General features: G+C 43.0%; 4 protein-coding genes and 1 long non-coding RNA gene across 13 annotated transcripts in view; 1 reads left to right on the forward strand and 4 right to left on the reverse strand.

The window, feature by feature from the left end:
- Positions 1–1,364, reverse strand: part of LOC114849017 (uncharacterized) — a 35,189-nt gene extending 33,825 nt beyond the window's left edge. For all 6 annotated transcript variants that reach the window (XR_008693704.1, XR_003784531.2, XR_003784533.3 and 3 more), the window contains exons 1-2: positions 1,226–1,364; positions 595–674 (exon numbers count right to left, since the gene is read on the reverse strand). This is a non-coding gene — a long non-coding RNA (uncharacterized LOC114849017). The remainder of the gene's footprint in view (positions 1–594; positions 675–1,225) is intronic.
- On the forward strand, positions 1,217–5,261 carry tnfaip2b (tumor necrosis factor, alpha-induced protein 2b). The gene is made up of 11 exons (XM_029140006.3): positions 1,217–1,352; positions 1,453–2,077; positions 2,189–2,300; positions 2,449–2,571; positions 2,669–2,763; positions 2,837–2,929; positions 3,000–3,126; positions 3,341–3,460; positions 3,635–3,790; positions 4,073–4,194; positions 4,377–5,261. Exons 1-11 carry the CDS (start codon positions 1,259–1,261, stop codon positions 4,522–4,524), a joined length of 1,815 nt encoding a protein of 604 aa, XP_028995839.1. The 5' UTR covers positions 1,217–1,258; the 3' UTR covers positions 4,525–5,261.
- Positions 5,091–9,243, reverse strand: LOC114849018 (uncharacterized). 2 transcript variants are annotated; one of them, XM_029140014.3, is made up of 11 exons: positions 8,752–9,243; positions 7,883–8,363; positions 7,669–7,786; positions 7,497–7,601; positions 7,322–7,422; positions 7,142–7,243; positions 6,827–6,947; positions 6,644–6,748; positions 6,417–6,587; positions 6,230–6,342; positions 5,091–6,026 (listed from the first exon to the last, which is right to left on the reverse strand). In XM_029140014.3, exons 1-11 carry the CDS (start codon positions 8,834–8,836, stop codon positions 5,894–5,896), a joined length of 1,635 nt encoding a protein of 544 aa, XP_028995847.1. In that variant the 5' UTR covers positions 8,837–9,243; the 3' UTR covers positions 5,091–5,893. The 2 variants fall into 2 exon arrangements, with proteins under 2 accessions (XP_028995847.1, XP_028995848.1); XM_029140015.3 differs by having other exon boundaries at positions 6,417–6,572; positions 8,752–9,236.
- Positions 9,244–10,646: 1,403 nt separating this feature from the next.
- On the reverse strand, positions 10,647–13,378 carry LOC129603596 (uncharacterized). The gene is made up of 9 exons (XM_055505724.1): positions 13,276–13,378; positions 12,218–12,701; positions 12,004–12,121; positions 11,832–11,936; positions 11,657–11,757; positions 11,480–11,581; positions 11,168–11,288; positions 10,985–11,089; positions 10,647–10,913 (listed from the first exon to the last, which is right to left on the reverse strand). Exons 1-9 carry the CDS (start codon positions 13,361–13,363, stop codon positions 10,647–10,649), a joined length of 1,491 nt encoding a protein of 496 aa, XP_055361699.1. The 5' UTR covers positions 13,364–13,378.
- A 2,663-nt stretch (positions 13,379–16,041) lies between these two features.
- LOC114849101 (uncharacterized) lies at positions 16,042–19,625 on the reverse strand. 3 transcript variants are annotated; one of them, XM_029140181.3, is made up of 11 exons: positions 19,415–19,625; positions 18,356–18,836; positions 18,142–18,259; positions 17,970–18,074; positions 17,795–17,895; positions 17,618–17,719; positions 17,296–17,416; positions 17,114–17,218; positions 16,887–17,057; positions 16,700–16,812; positions 16,042–16,497 (listed from the first exon to the last, which is right to left on the reverse strand). In XM_029140181.3, exons 1-11 carry the CDS (start codon positions 19,596–19,598, stop codon positions 16,365–16,367), a joined length of 1,734 nt encoding a protein of 577 aa, XP_028996014.1. In that variant the 5' UTR covers positions 19,599–19,625; the 3' UTR covers positions 16,042–16,364. The 3 variants fall into 3 exon arrangements, with proteins under 3 accessions (XP_028996014.1, XP_028996013.1, XP_028996016.1); XM_029140180.3 differs by having other exon boundaries at positions 16,887–17,042; positions 18,356–18,851; positions 19,415–19,616; XM_029140183.3 differs by lacking the exon at positions 19,415–19,625 and adding an exon at positions 19,096–19,258.
- Between the last annotated feature and the right edge of the window lie 59 nt (positions 19,626–19,684).

Here is a 19,684-nt window from a genome sequence, read left to right on the forward strand (position 1 = left end):
TTTAGGAAATGACACCACAGTGGGCAGCACAAAATCAAAGGGTTGGTTTTCATAAGAGATAAACCTTGGCTTTTAACTAAACCTGTCATAAATGTTTTTGTTAGTAACGATTTTGACAAAAAGTCAAAAAGGTCATAACTGTTAGACAAAGTATCTCACTGATCCTAGATTAAGCTTTGGTGAATCTGGTGAATAGTGTTAACAGCCATCATCTACACATCCTCAGGGAGGAGCCTGCTTCTATATAAGCTCCTCTCTGGCTCGCAGCTTCTGCACTGTAACTAACAGAGGACGAACATCTGTAAGGTCACGGTGAGTCACAGCTCCTGGGATTTTAACAAATTTCAATTTTAGAATCAATCTCCAATTTAATTATTACTTGTTCATAACTAATGCTGGAATTCGGTTATGTATCAAATCTGTATATTATTTCTTTCTTGTTAATTTGTCATGTGGAACCTTTATGGACTTTCTTCTTATTCCGTTAATGTAGTGCAGATATTTACCTATGTTGAAAACTGAAATTATCGAAGCTAAAGCATGGAGTATTTCAGAAATTTGACATAGTTTAATATAGAGGTGAAAGTTACTTACAGTATTACAGTGCTGAAGCTTTCTGTTCCTCAGGCTCAAGAAATCAGGCAGCGGAACAGAGATATCATCTTCACCTCTTCCTGAACAATCACAAATAACAAGGTAATTAACAAGAGTTTAATTTAGATTTGTGTTTATGCAGGGAGCGGCACAAAGCTTATTTTAGAGGTAAAGTCTTAAGCTATCACCACCTCAAGTGTCATATTGTAGTTTTAAATACAGTTATTTGATAGACATTACAAGGAGTTTGAAGTTTGGTGACACTAAAATACTGAGCAAATGACGTTTATAAGTATTTTATTTTGAAAATACAACGGGTAATAAATGGCTAACTGGTAACTACTGACATAACTAACTTTTTTAACGGTTTTTTTTGTTATATTTAGTTCAGTTCAGGTTGATTTTAAAAAGCTTTATTCTATTAGCTTCTATTGAAATGTAATTAAATTATTGCTTGCTAATTTATTTCAGCGTAGCTTCAGCTAAAGCTAGGGGACAATTCTGTTGTGTCTGATATTAATTTGATTTGTAACGGCGTTCTTTTTACGGAAGTTAGCTAATTCAACAGCTTACTAAACTAAACGCTATCACGTAAATTTTGCATTTTTTTCATTAGGAAACGGTTTCCCACCTGTTGTTGCTCCATCTCTCCATTTCCACGTCGATGAATCCTGTCCAAGCGGAGGCGGCGGAGGCAGACGGCGGCCGAGGAGGGCTGTTCAAGGGCCTGAGGTTCAGGAACGACAAGCCGCCACGCGGTGGGTGACGTTCTGCTTAGCCCGCAGCAGTTAGCTGCCCCGTTTTAACATGAATAACAACTGAAACAGTTTGAAAACAGGTCTGTTCTTCACTCCTCAGAGATTGTGACATTTGAGCAAAACCTTGAGCAACTCCATTTAAGTGAAGCCTCCCATCAGCTGATAGAGAGAGAGAACAATCTGTTTGTGGAGAAAACGGACGAAGGCGTGGACGGGCTCGCGGCAGATCACAAGAAGCTGAAAGACGCGGTGGTGGAGACCTTGAGGCAGAGCTTGTCTCTCAGCCCTGGAGAGGCCCGTGCCGAGGCCCTGACCTCGGCGGTGAAGGCCCTCTGGCAGGAGGAGCAGCAGGAGCAGGTGTGGAGACTGAGCCATGGGCCGCTGCCTGCCTGGAGGCCCTGCGGTTTAAAGGAGCTCCACGACTCCATGCTGTGCAGCCTGGTGCGGGAGCGGATGGACGCGGCCCCATCCACCTCTGTCGACCAGGTGGATCAGTCCACTTTGAAGGCAGCCATCACCGGCATGGGCAGGCAGCTGAAGGAGGACCTGCTGTTCGTGGTGGATGTGGTGAAGAGCTGCTACCCCCTGAAGATGGACATCTGTAACTTCTACGCAAGAACGTACCATCAAACCTTCAGCAATAAAGTCAAAGAGATGTCGGCATCCTGTCTAGGAGACGAGGACTGCACTTTCCTCCTGCTCTGGGTGAATGAGTACTATCCAGAGTAAGTGCCACAGTTTGTTTTGGGGTTTCCGGCGGCATGTGGTGATTGAATACACAATGCAATTGTGTACCCGAGTGTTGACAAAAGTTGTGATTTGCTGCTTTCTATCAGAATCCTTCAAAATCCGAAGCTGGCCAGTGAGATTGACACTGACGCACTGGGGAAGCTGGTGCCTGGAGAGTTGCTGGAACATCTGGAAACACAGTACCTGAGCAGAAGACAAGTAATCTAAGCTACTGTAGCTGTAGTTCTTCTCTTTATCTAGATTTTAGTCATGTGGGACACATCATCACTGACTTTCACTGATGCCGATTGTGATGTTAATAAGGAAATCATGGGTGACTGACAGATTTGTGTTGTTACATTCCCAGAGTAAACTGATGACCTACATCAGTCAGATCCTAAAGGAAGCAGAGCAGAGGTGGAATGATGAGGAGGAGCCTAAAAAAGAATACGGCTGCTACGTCAGCCCTGTGGCCTATGACATGATCCAGGTATACTGTACAACCTGTACAACAGCTATGAATAATGTTTTGCCATGATTGTGTACATGTATGTGGACTTTGTTTTGTGTCCTCCATCTGTCACTAGTTCATCAACGGCATGGTGGCTTCGGCTGTAAAAGTGGTGGGAGACCAGCGTAAGGCCCAGAGCTTAACGTGCCAGCTGAGTAGCTTAATGCAGAGGTAAAGGGACAAAAACACACTTTTGTGTTGCAGTGAACATATTTTCATTCATTCATTCATTTCATTCTCACAGGTTCAAGAGCTTCCACGATGACATCATTAGGCAAAACAAACCGATCAGCAGCGCCTACGTCAAGGCTCACCTCAACTGTGTCAAACAGTTCAGGTATGTTTCTAATTTGTGGCGTTGTGGTTGTGTTCATGTAAAAGCTTCACATCCTGTTCTGTGTCTGCAGGGACGTCCTCATCAACAACCACCATCTGTTCCCAGAGGGAGTCCAGAGGGACTGTTTGTGTGTCCTAACTAACATGAAGAAATCTGCCCATGTGTATTTATTAGGCTCTGTGCACAAGGTGCTCCATGTAAGTTTATTCTAACATTGAGACTCTTTCAGCAAACAAGCATGGATCCATTTATTGGACCAGGAAGACTTTGCTAGTGTGTTTTTTTACTTTATGACTGATACTATTAAGTTGAGCGCCTTGCTTATACTGAGTGGCAGTAGTAGGTTCTATTGCATGTTACCATGAAAGTTAGTGTTACATGTCTAAGGTTTTGGCTTCTGACCTCATGCAGCCACAATACCGCATGCTGGGAACTGATGCCTGGTTGTACAGGGCCACATTTGACCGTCTGCTGGTCAGCATTGAAGCAGAGAGTCAGGACCTAAAGAGCTTAACTGAATCCTGTCACCAGGTAAAGCAGAGCTTTTAGGCGATAAAGTTAGATTTCTTGTTCTGATCTAGAAATGTTATAATATTTACGTTAACTTTAACTCCACTTTGGTTTTACAAAATTTGCATGTAGCGTAGCATCTTTGTTTTTTCAGTATTGCACCAATACATGATTTGATGCTTGGACTGATTTTAGGAGCTGATTGGTGAGTTTCATCAGGAAGTGGCAGAAGAATACGTGAGGAGGCTCCTGAAAGGAAAGGTCAAGCTGAAGGACAAGGATCAGCAGCACCAGGCCTGCATGATCGTGAAAGACAATGCCACGCATCTGCACAGGTTATTCAGTGAAATGGTGAGAATCAGGATAGGAGTGATTCTGGTCAAGCATGAAATAGTTTGACTAATGTTTGATCACCTTCACAACACCTTAGCTCATCCTGGCTGAAGATAATTAGAACAATGCTGCATGACACAATGGAACCACACAATGTTTTAGTGTATGGTTTTCCTGTGAAAGAAGCTGTCTTCCTCTGAAGACAAAAGAAACGTTTACATTGTGGCTTTAGGAAATGTTGACTGACGTAAATGTTGACTGACATGAACGTTGACTGACGTAAATGTTTTGATGTCACAGGGATCGGAGAAAGACTGGTTAAAGGAAATCCTGAACAAAATTGCAGAAGTGTTGAGACTTCAGGACGTGCCAGCCATCCAGATGGAAATTGCAGCACTGGGAAGAGCCTTTCCTGACCTCAAGTAAACATGTGACATGTTTCCTGTTTGTCTCTTTATTTAATATGTAGATGACTAGTAAATGTCACATTTACACATTAGATTAGATAGATAGACTCCTGTAGAACTAATGTTAATTACAACCTGTGTTTCTGGGATTACAGGTATTAATAATAAACTTTAGTCTTTCTGATTTTGACCCACAGGGAAAATCAGGTTTCAGCCCTGCTAAAGCTCAAGACCACCCTTACAGCAGCCCAGCGGAGGAGAGTGGAAGAGGCCTTGACATGCACATTAAGGGAAGTGGCTGCCACACCTACGTGTCCTTTTTTCTCCAAAGTGAAGGTCACATAAGCACTTTTGCCACACAAAGCTGATGATGAGAGAAAAGACCACAATTAGTCGAAACATTTCCTGATGCTGTGTTGAAACTGATAATAAATGAAAGGGTCATTACTGTCTTACTGTCAAAGCCACTGTTCTTAGTAGTGCTACTGACAATGCTGCTTTTCACTGCTTTTTATCAGCTAGTATGAAGTAGTAGACCAGTATGTGACACTGTATTTTTATATCATATTGATTTTTCTGTAGTGTAGCTTCTGCCTTCATGTTCAGTTCAGGGAGACATGAAGTGTTTTGTTTTAGTAATGGACTTGAAATGAGAAAACGTTCCTAGTATATCTTCATATACGATTCAGCCTCTGAACCCGAAACGTCTTTGCTGAAACCTCTAATATATCCAAAAAATGTTGTTATATTTCTGACAAGATCAAAGTGTTGGACCGACCAACAATACCAGGATTCTTCTAGTCAAAAAAGGTAGCTAGAAGAAAATAGAAGCACAAATCATCCTTGAACCTCATTAAGCTCTCAATTAAACAATTGTGGGAAATAATTGAGCCACTTGTTGGAGACAGTCGTCATTAAGCCAAGGTCCTGTCATTTTATTGTAATTCCAGCTAATCTGGGAAGGATGTGAGTCTACAGAGGAAGTAGTAGAGAGAGTGCAAAACCTACTGAGACCAAGCGAATCAATGAAGCAAAAAAATAGGAAATACAGTAAATAGAGTAAATAAATAAATAAATAAATACCTTAGGCGGACACGTTCATAAGTAAATAACTGCTGTACTGTGCTTTAACTGTTAAATTACTATTAATACTTGTGTTAAGGCGTGTGCATACACTTGTGCATACAGACATATATAATATACTGTACATACACATCTATGCATAAATATTATTATACATAATCGCATAATACTTAATAATAGCTGTGACATAACATCACAACTACCATAATTACACATTATTGATATTGATGGTGATAAGTACCAGTAATACTTACAGCTAAGTTTACAAAGCCTGTTTATCAGCTGAGGTGTTGAGCGTCCCACTACAAGGTTAGTAAAGCTGTAGCTTAACATTGTTCACCCAAAAGGTGAGACAGACGTTGGTGCATGAACAATGCCACATGTACAAGCCGTGATGATGGGAGGAACCCAGTCGCTACACACAGTCAACGAGCACAGGGAGGAAACCCAGTAGCCAGGGAGCCCACACACCTTCAGTTCCAGGAGGGAACAGAACACAGAACCCCCGGGCAGAGCTGCAGCAGCCCAGGAGACCCAGAGGCAAACACTCCCAGCCTGGGAGAGGGGAACCCGAGGACCCCGGTCTGTAGGGAGTCCACCAGGAGTAACCACCACCCCCCTCCTGTTGTCTTTACCAGCATTTCACAGATGAGCAACAGGACTGGTGGTGGTAGTCGTGTTGAATGGTCTCCAGCACCTCCCTCACCTGCCCTTTAGGAAGGCCCTTCCACTTGAGCAGGGCAGGCAGGAGCTCTGGGTCCTTGCTGCAGTCAAGAACGAAAGGAGAGTTAGACAGGTGCAGTTACACCAGTGTACCACCAGAGGCAGGCTCAACAAGTTGGCTTCTCCTGGATTTATCAGCAACAGACAGAATCAGCTGCTGCTTATCTCTTATCCTGTGTCTACGTGTCTGCTCTTTAATCATTTTTCCTTAATCCTAATTCTTTAATAATTTGTACTGATTTACCCAAAGTCTTCCTGGATGGTCGCAGCTGTGAGCTTCAGCGCCTCGTTGCACTCGCAGTCCAACAGCTCCTTGACCTTCAGCAGTAGTCGGTTCTGCTGTGGAACGTCGGGGGCCTGAGGCAGAACATGCAGGTCAGAAGCGTGTGCAGGTAAAAGTGGGAAACGAGGCATCTCCATGCTGATCTCACCAGCTCTGACATGATGCTGTGAATTCCATGAGCATCTTCACCGATGGTTTTGCTGACGTCAGGATTCCAACAACTCTCCAGTTGACGCTTGTTGGTCTTGATCAGATGTTTGACATAAATCTGAACTATGAGCTTGTAGGCCTTGTTCAAAACCCTCTGAAAATATAGAAGCTAAAATAAAACATGTTGCAAATGCACACAGTCTGACAGAAGAGGAAGCTTCTTACCTTCTGTTCATCTGCACCATAGCACTGCTTTGGAAACCGTTTCTGTACTGCAGGAAGCAAGGAGAAACACTTGCTGTCTGATTTGAAGTACGTGCTGAGGTTAGCCTGCAAGACAGAATCAGTGATTGCCTTTAAATATGTAATAAATGAATTGACATTCATGCTGTGTTGTTGAAGTGATACCTCTGCCATTTTATTGACGATGTCCAGGAGCAGGTTCAGAGTGAAAACCTCCAGCTTGTCCAGTGTTTTAACAATTTCCCCTGAATACGAAGCTCCAGCAGCTTCAACTTGAACGTGTTGTCTGAGAGTAAAGAAGCACAAAGCCTTAAATGTTCCACTTTGTTTTGTTCATTATATCTAACAAAGGTTTTTGAATATTTTCCAATTTTTGGATAAATCAGAATCTTACTTATTATTGTCAATTAAATAAAATTATAAACAGCAAATTTATAATAAATAATATGATAATAATAAAATCAACTGAAGAACACTCACTTGAGTTCTTTACAGGTTTTCAGAGTCTTTAAGAATTGAATTGTTTCTGGTTCTGGCATCACTGCTTTCTTTCCAAGACCCTCAGTCTGCTCGTCTGAGTACCTGAAGACGAGGACACGTTAAAGCAGGTTCATGCAAAGAGATCAGTTTTTGTCTTCTTGATTAGGTGACAAGACTCACCTCTTTACAAAAACCAGCAGCTGCTGAAAACAAACGTTCTGAACATCATCAGACAGCTTTGAGCTGATTTGTTGTGCTGCTTTGTGCACAGCTTTGATGCACTGGAGAAGACACACAACAGTCATTAAATGATGACATCATTACATACTATGTTTATCTATATGATCCTTGCTACCTGAATGGTGTCCACGAAGACTCTGACATAATCCTCCTCACTGTTGCATTGTTCATGGGTTTTCTCATTGAGCAGGATGTTCTCCAGAGACTCGGCGACTTCTTCCTGTGGAAAGACAAACACCGTCAGTGCTGCAGCTCAGTGAGGCCATCGGGCTGAGCTCATTTCTTACATGCACGCTCTGAAGCAGTTTGTCTCTGGCCTTCGCTTCCCACTCTGTAAACAGCAGCAGGTCTATGCTTTTGATGGGATCTACTTTTTGAAGGTCAGGGTGTCCGAGCAGCTCCTGACTGGATGAAGGAAGACAAGCACCAAACATCAGCACTACTGTAACTAACCAACAGATCATATCAAAGCTGATTCATGTTCGTGGGGAGGGAGAGTACCTCAGGTAGGTTTTCAGGACCCACATCATCAGCACAAAGTGGTTCTGGGTGGAGCTGATGTTCTGCAGCAGACGATGCATCTGGTTAAATGTCTGTCTATGGTAGCAGTTGATCAGATGACCCATCAGACGCTCATCCAACACACGACTCAGCCTCGTGAGCTCGTTGAGCACAGCGCTCTGGATGTTCTGCAGGTGCTGATGAAGGTTCTGGTTCAGATTCTCTGGTGGTTCTGGGAACTGCTGGGATACATATAACTGAACAAGGCAATTGCCACCTTGCTTCTGGTTTTGTTGCTCTGAGTGTGAGTCAGTGCATTCTAGACAAGGGACTCCATCCACCGATGTGTTGACGTCTGAACCAGGACGCATCTGAAGGAGCTCAGAGAGGTTCCTACACGGCACCGTCTCCTGCACCTCCTGCTGATCTGTCTCATGGATGTGGTTCAGTTGTAGGGGGATGACCTCTTCCTGCTCCGGTGCTATGAAAAAAGTTAGACCTTAGTTTGCCTGATCAACACAATCTTTAAGGTAACAAAAGGTAAAGAGGTGGAACAATAGAAACAGCCACTTGTAGAAAATCACATGGTTTAGGAGCAGCAGAGAAGGAGGTGATGAGCACGGGATCAGTGGGTGTGGCACAGTCACAGTGAATGAGGCCCTGAAGGCTGAAATGGAGAGCTGCTTTACATAATCCGGGTCAGTGAGATGTTTACCAGGTCGTTTATACAGGAGGAAGAGATGACAAAACACAAAAATTTTCCCCACAAAAAGATTCACAGTATTGACGTTAACAACAATGATTCATTCATTATAATGTTAACCACAGTTTTACCTTTTTAAAAGGCAGCAATAACAACACACTCCTACCGTCTTGCACGTAGTTCGCTGATGCAGACTGAACCCTCTTCCTCCTCCTAAAAGCCTGAGTGAATGCTCTGAGCTTCTTCCCCATCTTCAGCCAGGTGACTTCAGCCGCTGTCAGGCCGCACCCGCTTCGGACGTTATCACCGTAATCACATGTCCATGATCAGTAGTGATCAGCCCATACGCACGGGCCAGTAGGCGCGTGCTCTACCTACTAGCTAACAGATAGCAGCAAGCTAATTGCTACGTTCAGCATCTTCGGGCGTTATTGCGGTTAAGGTTGGGGTAAGCTAACACGACACAGCTAGCTAGCGGCTAAGTTGCGCTCGATAATATAATCGATATCAAAAACAGTCCAGTCTGAACAGCCGCTCAACAGCGCCCCTACTGGTTCCGTTGGTTTACACGTGCGCGCTGTGATCCACCTCACGAATAGATGACAGCGACCTACTCACCGCTGCCAGTAGGTAAGTTGGCACCTACCGGCCCATACGTACAGTACGGGCTGATACCCGCTCATAATGAACCACTGAATGGCGTGATAACGTCCGAAGCCGTGCGCCGCCGCCAGACACTCATGCGCGTGACTGTGATTAACTGAATCCGCTTCAGTTTTACTTTTAAGCAATATTTTACGTCTTGTTCGAAAGCTGAATATGATGTGAAATTGAACTGATAAAAGAGTAATTTCAACTTTTTAGTGCTCATGTACTTGCACAAAGGCTTCTGATTTTGTTTTACAATAAATTAAATTATTAACAACAATGTATTATGTTTTTGTGCTATTTATATTAGAATGATATTTTACAATTTAAAAATTGAGCAGTTATTTAAAATACTAATCTTTAATATTAATCTACGATCATTACATGATCATTACTTTAAAGCAACTACAGTAGTATGATTATTACTGCAGTAACAATTACAGCAAACTACTGTGTAATGTACTACAGCAAGTTACTGTATATTTTTTACAGCAATCTTGTTACAGTTCAGACATAAGTCAACTTAAGAATCTGGTTCTAGTCGGTCAGAGGAGTTGTTGTTGGGTGGTGTCAGTCTCCATCTAGTGGCGCTCATCAGCAGAGAACAGAAACATTTATTTATGAGAACAAAGTACTTTAACACTACAGAGAAATACAGAATGTAACACAGCAAAGTCCATAACAGTAAATACAAGCAGGTCATATTTTTATACTAGAAATAAGATGATATTAGCACCATGCAGGACTACACAAGTCAATATGGAGGAACTACAGGAGATGTTTGAACAAGCTTTAGGAAAAATACAAAGAAATAAAATGTCAAATAGCAAGTTTTTAAATGAATACATGGAAACCGGTGCTACCGATGCTATGTAACAGTACTAAAAGCCCTGACCCTTATTAATCCTCTCTAGGTATAACAGTTTTAGTACAAACACAGGTTCTAAGTGCTTCACAGTAAAGGCCCCATTTGTCCACTTTTCAAGCATTCCCTCCTACTGTCTTTACCAGCATTTAATAAGCGAGCACCCAGACTGGTGGTGGTAGTCGTGTTGAATGGTCTCCAGCACCTCCCTCACCTGCCCTTTAGGAAGGCCTTTCCACTTGAGCAGGGCAGGCAGGAGCTCTGGGTCCTTGCTGCAGTCAAGAACGAAAGGAGAGTTAGACAGGTGCAGTTACACCAGTGTACCACCAGAGGCAGGCTCAACAGGTTGGCTTCTCCTGGATTTATCAGCAACAGACAGAATCAGCTGCTGCTTATCTCTTATCCTGTGTCTACGTGTCTGCTCTTAATCATTTTTTTAATCCTTATTCTTTAATAATTTGTACTGATTTACCCAAAGTCTTCCTGGATGGTCGCAGCTGTGAGCTTCAGCGCCTCGTTGCACTCGCAGTCCAACAGCTCCTTGACCTTCAGCAGTAGTCGGTTCTGCTGTGGAACATCAGGGGCCTGAGGCAGAACATGCAGGTCAGAAGCGTGTGCAGGTAAAAGTGGGAAACGAGGCATCTCCATGCTGATCTCACCAGCTCTGACATGATGCTGTGAATTCCATGAGCATCTTCACCGATGGTTTTGCTGACGTCAGGATTCCAACAACTCTCCAGTTGACGCTTGTTGGTCTTGATCAGATGTTTGACATAAATCTGAACTATGAGCTTGTAGGCCTTGTTCAAAACCCTCTGAAAATATAGAAGCTAAAATAAAACATGTTGCAAATGCACACAGTCTGACAGAAGAGGAAGCTTCTTACCTTCTGTTCATCTGCACCATAGCACTGCTTTGGAAACCGTTTCTGTACTGCAGGAAGCAAGGAGAAACACTTGCTGTCTGATTTGAAGTACGTGCTGAGGTTAGCCTGCAAGACAGAATCAGTGATTGCCTTTAAATATGTAATAAATGAATTGACATTCATGCTGTGTTGTTGAAGTGATACCTCTGCCATTTTATCAAAGATGTCCAGGAGCAGGTTCAGAGTGAAAACCTCCAGCTTGTCCAGTGTTTGAACAATTTCCCCTGAATACGAAGCTCCAGCAGCTTCAACTTGAACGTGTTGTCTGAGAGTAAAGAAGCACAAAGCCTTAAATGTTTAACTTTTTGTTGTTCATTATATCTCACAAAGGTTTTTGAATATTTTCAAACTATTGGATAAACCAGAATTGTACTTATTATCGTCAATTAATTAAAATTATAAACAGCAAATTTATAATAAATAATATGATAGCAAAATCAACTGACGAACACTCACTTGAGTTCTTTACAGGTTTTCAGAGTCTTTAAGAATTGAATTGTTTCTGGTTCTGGCATTGCTGCTTTCTTTCCAAGACCCTCAGTCTGCTCGTCTGAGTACCTGAAGACGAGGTTAAAGCAGGTTCACGCGAAGAGATCAGTTTTTATCTTCTTGATTAGGTGACAAGACTCTCACCTCTTTACAAAATCCTGCAGCTGCTGAAAACAAACGTTCTGAACATCATCAGACAGCTTTGAGCTGATTTGTTGTGCTGCTCTGTGCACAGCTTTGATGCACTGGAGAAGACACACAACAGTCATTAAATGATGACATCATCCCATACTATGTTTATCTATATGATCCTTGCTACCTGAATGGTGTCCACGAAGACTCTGACATAATCCTCCTCACTGTTGCATTGTTCATGGGTTTTCTCATTGAGCAGGATGTTCTCCAGAGACTCGGCGACTTCTTCCTGTGGAAAGACAAACACCGTCAGTGCTGCATCTCAGCGAGGCCATCGGGCTGAGCTCATTTCTTACATGCACGCTCTGAAGCAGTTTGTCTCTGGCCTTCGCTTCCCACTCTGTAAACAGCAGCAGGTCTATGCTTTTGATGGGATCTACTTTTTGAAGGTCAGGGTGTCCGAGCAGCTCCTGACTGGATGAAGGAAGACAAGCACCAAACATCAGCACTACTGTAACTAACCAACAGATCATATCAAAGCTGATTCATGTTCGTGGGGAGGGAGAGTACCTCAGGTAGGTTTTCAGGACCCACATCATCAGCACAAAGTGGTTTTGGGTGGAGCTGATGTTCTGGAGCAGACGATGCATCTGGTTAAATGTCTGTCGATGGTAGCAGTTGATCAGATGAACCATCAGACGCTCATCCAACACAGGACTCAGCCTCGTGAGCTCGTTGAGCACAGCGCTCTGGATGTTCTGCAGGTGCTCATGAAGGTTCTGGTTCAGATTCTCTGGTGGTTCTGGAAACTGCTGGGATACAGATAACTGAACGAGGCAAATGCCGCCTTGCTTCTGGTTTTGTTGCTCTGAGTTTGAGTCAGTGCACTCTGAGCAACAATCTCCATTCACTGAGATGTTGATATTTGACCCAGACTGGACCTGAAGGAGCTCAGAGATGTCCTGACACATCACTGCCAGCTGCATTACTGGCTTAGTTTTTTCCTCATGGATGTGGTCCAGTTGTAGGGGGATGACCTCTTCCTGCTCTGGTGCTATAAAAAAAGTTAGAGCTTAGTTTACCTGATAAACACAATCTTTAAGTTAACAAAAGGTAAAGAGGCAAAGTGCCTTGAGATAACTTTGTTGTGATTTGGCGCTATATAAATATTGAAATTTTGAATATTGAAATTGAATTGAATTGAATTGAATTGAATTGAATTGAATTGAATTGAATTGAATTGAATTGAATTGAATTGAATTGAATTGAATTGAATTGAATTGAAAGAGATGGAACAACTTGTAGAAAATCACAGAGTTTCGGAGCAGCAGGGAAGGAGGTGATGAGATCAGTACATGTGGCACAGTCACAGTGAATGAGGCCCTAAGGGCTGAAATGGAGAGCTGCTTTACAAAATCCAGGTCAGTGAGATGTTCACCAGCCTGCTGAGCTCGTTCATGCAGGAAAAAAAAGAGTTGACAAAACAACAGGCTGTTGCATGAGCACTGAAATTTTCACTACAGAAAGATTCATCACGATGTTAACGTTAACAACAACGATTCATTCATTGACAAGATGTTAAACACAGTTTTACTTTTTTAAATGCAGCAATAACAACACACTCCTACCGTCTTGCACGTAGTCATTCACTGATGCAGGCTGAACCCTCTTCCTCCTCCTAAAAAAGTGAGTGAATCCTCTGAGCTTCTTCCCCATCTTCAGCCAGGTGACTTCAGCCGCTGTCAGGCCGCTGCGCCGCCGTCTGGGACTCCTGCTCGTGACTGTACCTGTGAGACGCTCTGAGGGCGACAGGTTCGTCCCACGACAGCTCAAGCAACAGGTGTGAGTGGTTGAAATATGCTCATACCAGCAGCCCTCTGTTCAGTTATTGAGTTTCCGCATTGGTGACATAAACCCATGGGAAACATCATAAATGCTGTGTCATCGGTTGACAAAGCACTGATTAAATAACCCACCACTGTTTTAAATAGTCTTAGTGTAAATGTCAAATAAAAATGCTTAACTATAGATGCTCTAAAGTATATTTTAAATGAATTTAGGCCTGTTGCTATGAAAGCTAAATGCCTGCACATTAGGACCACTCCACTCCAACTACTTATTTGTAACAGGGTTGGATCATTTTTTGCAGCTTTTAGACTGCTTTCCTTTGAGGTTGGCTTCTATTTGTTTTCCATTCATCCATCTTTTTATTCCGTTCATTCCCATGTGGGGTCTCAGGGGATTGGGCTGGAGCCTATCCCAGCTATCTACGGGCAGGAGGCGTGGTACACACTGGGACAAGTCGCCAGTCCGTCACAGGGCCACACAGAGGGACAAACAGCCATTCACGCACACACTCACCTACGAGCTTGGAAAGTAACCAATTAACCTAATCGAAATCTTTGGACCGTGGGAGAGAACATGCAAGCTCCACACTCAAACCCAGACCCTTCTTGCTGTGAGTGGACAGCGCTAACCACTGCCCCACTATGCTGCCCTTCTATTTGTTTAATGGATTATAGTTTAGATCAATGACATGTTCTGACAGCCTAGAGCAGGCAGCTGTAGCTCAAAAGTGCAAAGGGCTAACGGCTAACACAACACACAAATAGGAGCGGCAGCAAATTTTAACAGGACAAAAGCTCAATCCACCGCTCCCTGTCTGTAGCCGCTCCAAGGCCCATAGCTATTAGCTGTTCCCCAAAGAGGTGTGTGATTGCAGCAACCCACATAGGCACATAGTCGCAATCACGCTCCTATCGGAGCTCTAGGTGAGTTCGTCACTTTCTGGCCCTGGATAGAGTCATAGGAACTCCAGAATGTCTAAAATGTGGATTTTGCACGATCGGTCTTTCAAAGAAAGAAACAGAATTTGTTACACTTATACAGGAGAAAAATAACACAAACCTGAAATAACTTTTTGATAAACCCGCGCCTAGATTTTTCCCTTATAGATATAAGCAAATATTTCCCTGGTGACTAGTGGCAGGACAAAAAAACAAAAGGGATCTAAAAGAATGTAGCCTCATGCATTTATATATGAAGAAATAAGTTAAATAGTATTAAAAACCAATATATGGGACTTATTTCTTATAAATTTATGATACTTCATTCAGCCCCCCCAAAGTCCGCCTGGGTCAGGTAACCCTAATAGGTCACATCTCTGGCCTGCGTCAACCTACAGACACCAGGGAGGGCTCAAATGAAAGCTTATAGGCTGTAAAAATACCTTATATTAATATATTAGCATACATTGTAACCTAAAAGCTTCTATGTAACAATCTGGCATATGTACAGATATATCAGTCTGCTTTATCGTTTCATCCAGCATTTACGAGGTTAACTCCAGAGGCCGGGGAGTGGGGGTAGGGTCGGAGATCATTGGCTAGGGGTTGCCGCGGTTACCCCATACATGGGCATTTTCCGCCTGGTTTAGTCTCGCTAGAAGCGGGAGGCTTGCTGCCTCCATCTTGGATCCTCTCCGTTAGTTTCGGTTTAAAATGTAGCGAGTTGTGGCTCACAAAAGTGGAAAAAAAAAATTTCGCTCAGGAGTTGGAGCAGAACACTTGCAGTTTTTAGACCATTGTGGATGTACTGTGTGTTTTGGACCAAAACGCTTTATTGGATTACATTCGCTGGATCATAACGGACAGAATGAGACCACACACGACATGAAGAGCTCAGAAGTCGTCAAAAGTAAGTGATGGAAAATTTATTGATTTATGGTTAGTATTTTTTGAGCGTTTAGTTACTGCGCTGTGATGGTTGTTGCTGGAAATGGTTTATATGGTCGGAAAGACGGGAGTCTAAGCTTTCCAACAGTGTGCAGCTTGTGTGGCTGAGGTTTAGCGGCTGGACTGTACTAGTGATGTGTCGTTCGTGAACGATTCGCTCTGTATGAACTAATCTTTGGTATGACTCGTTTTAATTTTGTTTTAAAATAAATTAAACTATTAAAACAGTGTATTTTGTCTTTATACTTTTAACATTGGAATGATATTTTACAGTTAAAAAATTAAGTGCTGTTATTTAAAATACAGCATCTTATTACTATAATAACTATTACAGGACTGTGATCATTACTTTAGTAACAACTACAGTAATATGATTATTACTGTTATTATTTGTTATTATTTGTTTTGTTGTTATTATTACTATTATTACCGTCAATGTTCAGCAGGAAGAGGTTGTGTTGTGTCCTCCTGAGGTCAAGAACCCTCTCTTTGTTCTGTCTACACTCAGAGACAGGTTGTTGGTCTTAGACCAGTAGATTGACTTCTCCACCTTCTGTTTGTATACTAACCCAGTGTTCTTGCATCAGCGAACACTGGTGGTTCAGAAGAGTTGTTGTTTGGGTGGTGTTAGTCTCCATCTAGTGGCGCTCACCAGCCAAATGATGGAACAGAAACATTTATTTATGAAAACGAAGTAACACTACAGAGAAATACAGAATGTAACACAGCAAAGTCCATTACAGTAAATACAAGCAGATCATGTTTTTATACTAGAAAAAAAGTTATAATAGCACCACAACTCAAAATGGAGAAACTAAAGGAGAGGTACAATACAGAAAAATAAAATGACTGGAGCCATTTTGCAATATGACCTTTTAAAAAATTCTCTCAAGTTATAACAGTTTTAGTACAAACACAGGTTCTAAGTGCTTCACAGTAAAGGCCCCATTTGTCCACTTTTCAAGCATTCCCTCCTACTGTCTTTACCAGCATTTAATAGGCGAGCACCCAGACTGGTGGTGGTAGTCGTGTTGAATGGTCTCCAGCACCTCCCTCACCTGCCCTTTAGGAAGGCCTTTCCACTTGAGCAGGGCAGGCAGGAGCTCTGGGTCCTTGCTGCAGTCAAGAACGAAAGGAGAGTTAGACAGGTGCAGTTACACCAGTGTACCACCAGAGGCAGGCTCAACAGGTTGGCTTCTCCTGGATTTATCAGCAACAGACAGAATCAGCTGCTGCTTATCTCTTATCCTGTGTCTACGTGTCTGCTCTTTAATCATTTTTCTTTAATCCTAATTCTTTTTAATTTGTACTGATTTACCCAAAGTCTTTCTGTATGGTCGCAGCTGTGAGCTTCAGCGCCTCGTTGCACTCGCAGTCCAACAGCTCCTTGACCTTCAGCAGTAGTTGGTTCTGCTGTGGAACGTCGGGGGCCTGAGGCAGAACATGCAGGTCAGAAGCGTGTGCAGGTTAAAGTGGGAAACGAGGCATCTCCATGCTGATCTCACCAGCTCTGACATGATGCTGTGAATTCCATGAGCATCTTCACCGATGGTTTTGCTGACGTCAGGATTCCAACAACTCTCCAGTTGACGCTTGTTGGTCTTGATCAGATGTTTGACATAAATCTGAACTATGAGCTTGTAGGCCTTGTTCAAAACCCTCTGAAAATATAGAAGCTAAAATAAAACATGTTGCAAATGCACACAGTCTGACAGAAGAGGAAGCTTCTTACCTTCTGTTCATCTGCACCATAGCACTGCTTTGGAAACCGTTTCTGTACTGCAGGAAGCAAGGAGAAACACTTGCTGTCTGATTTGAAGTACGTGCTGAGGTTAGCCTGCAAGACAGAATCAGTGATTGCCTTTAAATATGTAAGAAATAATGGACATTCATGCTGTGTTGTTGAAGTGATACCTCTGCCATTTTATCAACGATGTCCAGGAGCAGGTTCAGAGTGAAAACCTCCAGCTTGTCCAGTGTTTCAACAATTTTCCCTGAATACGAAGCTCCAGCAGCTTCAACTTGAACGTGCAGTCTGAGAGTAAAGAAGCACAAAGCCTTAAATGTTTAACTTTTTGTTGTTCATTATATCTCACAAAGGTTTTTGAATATTTTCTAATTACTGGATAAATCAGAATTGTACTTATTATTGTCAATTAATAAAATTATAAACAGCTAATTTATAATAAATAATATGATAATAATAAAATAATAAAATCAACTGACGAACACTCACTTGAGTTCTTTACAGGTTTTCAGAGTCTTTAAGAATTGAATTGTTTCTGGTTCTGGCATCGCTGCTTTCTTTCCAAGACCCTCAGTCTGCTCGTCTGAGTACCTGAAGACGAGGTTAAAGCAGGTTCACGCGAAGAGATCAGTTTTTGTCTTCTTGATTAGGTGACAAGACTCTCACCTCTTTACAAAAACCAGCAGCTGCTGAAAACAAACGTTCTGAACATCATCAGACAGCTTTGAGCTGATTTGTTGTGCTGCTTTGTGCACAGCTTTGATGCACTGAAGAAGACACACAACAGCCATTAAATGATGACATCATCACATATTATGTCTATGTATATGATCCTCACTACCTGAATTGTGTCCACGAAGACTCTGACATAATCCTCCTCACTGTTGCATTGTTCATGGGTTTTCTCATTGAGCAGGATGTTCTCCAGGGAGTCGCTGACTTCTTCCTGTGGAAAGACAAACACCGTCAGTGCTGCATCTCAGCGAGGCCATCGGGCTGAGCTCATTTCTTACATGCACGCTCTGAAGCAGTTTGTCTCTGGCCTTCGCTTCCCACTCTGTAAACAGCAGCAGGTCTATGTTTTTGATGGGATCTACTTTTTGAAGGTCAGGGTGTCCGAGCAGCTCCTGACTGGATGAAGGAAGACAAGCACCAAACATCAGCACTACTGTAACTAACCAACAGATCATATCAAAGCTGATTCATGTTCGTGGGGAGGGAGAGTACCTCAGGTAGGTTTTCAGGACCCACATCATCAGCACAAAGTGGTTCTGGGTGGAGCTGATGTTCTGGAGCAGACGATGCATTTGGTTAAATGTCTGTCTATGGTAGCAGTTGATCAGATGACCCATCAGACGCTCATCCAACACAGGACTCAGCCCCGTGAGCTCGTTGAGCACAGTGGTCTGGATGTTCTGCAGGTGCTGATGAAGGTTCTGGTTCTCTGGTGGTTCTGGGAACTGCTGGGATACATATAACTGAACGAGGCAATTGCCGCCTTGATTTTGATTTTGTTGCTCTGAGTTTGAGTCAGTGCACTCAAGGCAAGGGACTCCATCCACCGATGTGTTGACGTCTGAACCAGGACGCATCTGAAGGAGCTCAGAGAGGTTCCTACACGGCACCGTCTCCTGCTCCTCCTGCTCCTCCTGCTCCTTCTGCGCTGGCTCTTTCTCGGGCATGTGGTTCAGTTGTAGGGGGAGGGCTTCTTCCGGTTTAGGTTGTATGAAAAAAGTTTAAAAAGTTTAACTTTATGGTTTTAATAAAATATGGTGTTTAATTCCTGCAGGACTGTTGTCAGTGAAGTTTGGATTACGTTCAGTTAGAAGGTAATAAAGGTAGCAAAAGGCAAAGAGACACAAACCGAAACCAGTGTGAAATAACAGCCATTTGTAGAAAATCACGTGGTTTAGGAGCAGCAGTGAAGGTGAGGATAAGCACAGGATCAGTGGGTGTGGCACACTCACAGTGAATGAGGCCCTGAAGCCTCAGGTGAAAGAACGCCCATGTGCTCTGGGCCAGTGAGACGCTCACAGCCTGTTGAGCTCGTTTATACAGGAAGAAGATGACAAAACAACGGGCTGAAGCACGAGCTCAGAAATCCCCTGCTTTAAAAGCAAGTGTTTGCTTCTAGAAGGATTCACCACAAAGCTGGATATGAACAACAATAATTCATCCGTCCTGATATTACCCACAGCTTTTTACTTCTTATTAGGTTATTCTATATTAATAATTATTAATATTCCCAAATATTGCACACATGCAGCAATAAAAACAAACTCCTACCATCCTGCACGTTGTCTGACGTGGACAGAATGCTCGACCCCCTCCTTAAAGTCCTACGAGAAAATACTCTTTTTAGCGTCTCCATCTCCAGCCTCCAGCCTCTGCGCCGCCGTCTAGGACTCCTGCTCGTGCCTGCGCCTGTGAGACGCTCTGAGGGCGACAGGTTCGTCCCACGGCAGCTCATTCACGGCGTGCTTTCATTTTCCACTAAGCCAATGGCAGCCAGGTCATATGGAGCTGCTGCCGTCACATACTCCCGCCAAGACCTGT

This window comes from Betta splendens, chromosome 22 (genome assembly GCF_900634795.4).
Source record: "Betta splendens chromosome 22, fBetSpl5.4, whole genome shotgun sequence".
Lineage (NCBI taxonomy): Eukaryota > Metazoa > Chordata > Actinopteri > Anabantiformes > Osphronemidae > Betta > Betta splendens.

Coding starts and splice junctions, on each gene's coding strand:
- LOC129603596 (XM_055505724.1), bottom strand. CDS start 13,363: ATGGGGAAGAAGCTCAGAGGATTCACTCACTTTTTTAGGAGGAGGAAG. Junction 12,702..13,275: donor GAATGACTACGTGCAAGACG/GTAGGAGTGTGT, acceptor CTTTTTTTATAG/CACCAGAGCAGGAAGAGGTC. Junction 11,582..11,656: donor CTGCAGGATTTTGTAAAGAG/GTGAGAGTCTTG, acceptor CCTCGTCTTCAG/GTACTCAGACGAGCAGACTG.
- tnfaip2b (XM_029140006.3), top strand. CDS start 1,259: ATGAATCCTGTCCAAGCGGAGGCGGCGGAGGCAGACGGCGGCCGAGGA. Junction 2,078..2,188: donor GTGAATGAGTACTATCCAGA/GTAAGTGCCACA, acceptor GCTTTCTATCAG/AATCCTTCAAAATCCGAAGC. Junction 3,127..3,340: donor CTGTGCACAAGGTGCTCCAT/GTAAGTTTATTC, acceptor GACCTCATGCAG/CCACAATACCGCATGCTGGG.
- LOC114849101 (XM_029140181.3), bottom strand. CDS start 19,598: ATGAGCTGCCGTGGGACGAACCTGTCGCCCTCAGAGCGTCTCACAGGC. Junction 17,058..17,113: donor ATGGTGCAGATGAACAGAAG/GTAAGAAGCTTC, acceptor GTTTTATTTTAG/CTTCTATATTTTCAGAGGGT. Junction 16,813..16,886: donor ACAGCATCATGTCAGAGCTG/GTGAGATCAGCA, acceptor GTTCTGCCTCAG/GCCCCCGACGTTCCACAGCA.
- LOC114849018 (XM_029140014.3), bottom strand. CDS start 8,836: ATGGGGAAGAAGCTCAGAGCATTCACTCAGGCTTTTAGGAGGAGGAAG. Junction 7,423..7,496: donor TCTTCGTGGACACCATTCAG/GTAGCAAGGATC, acceptor TGTCTTCTCCAG/TGCATCAAAGCTGTGCACAA. Junction 6,749..6,826: donor TCGTCAATAAAATGGCAGAG/GTATCACTTCAA, acceptor TCTGTCTTGCAG/GCTAACCTCAGCACGTACTT.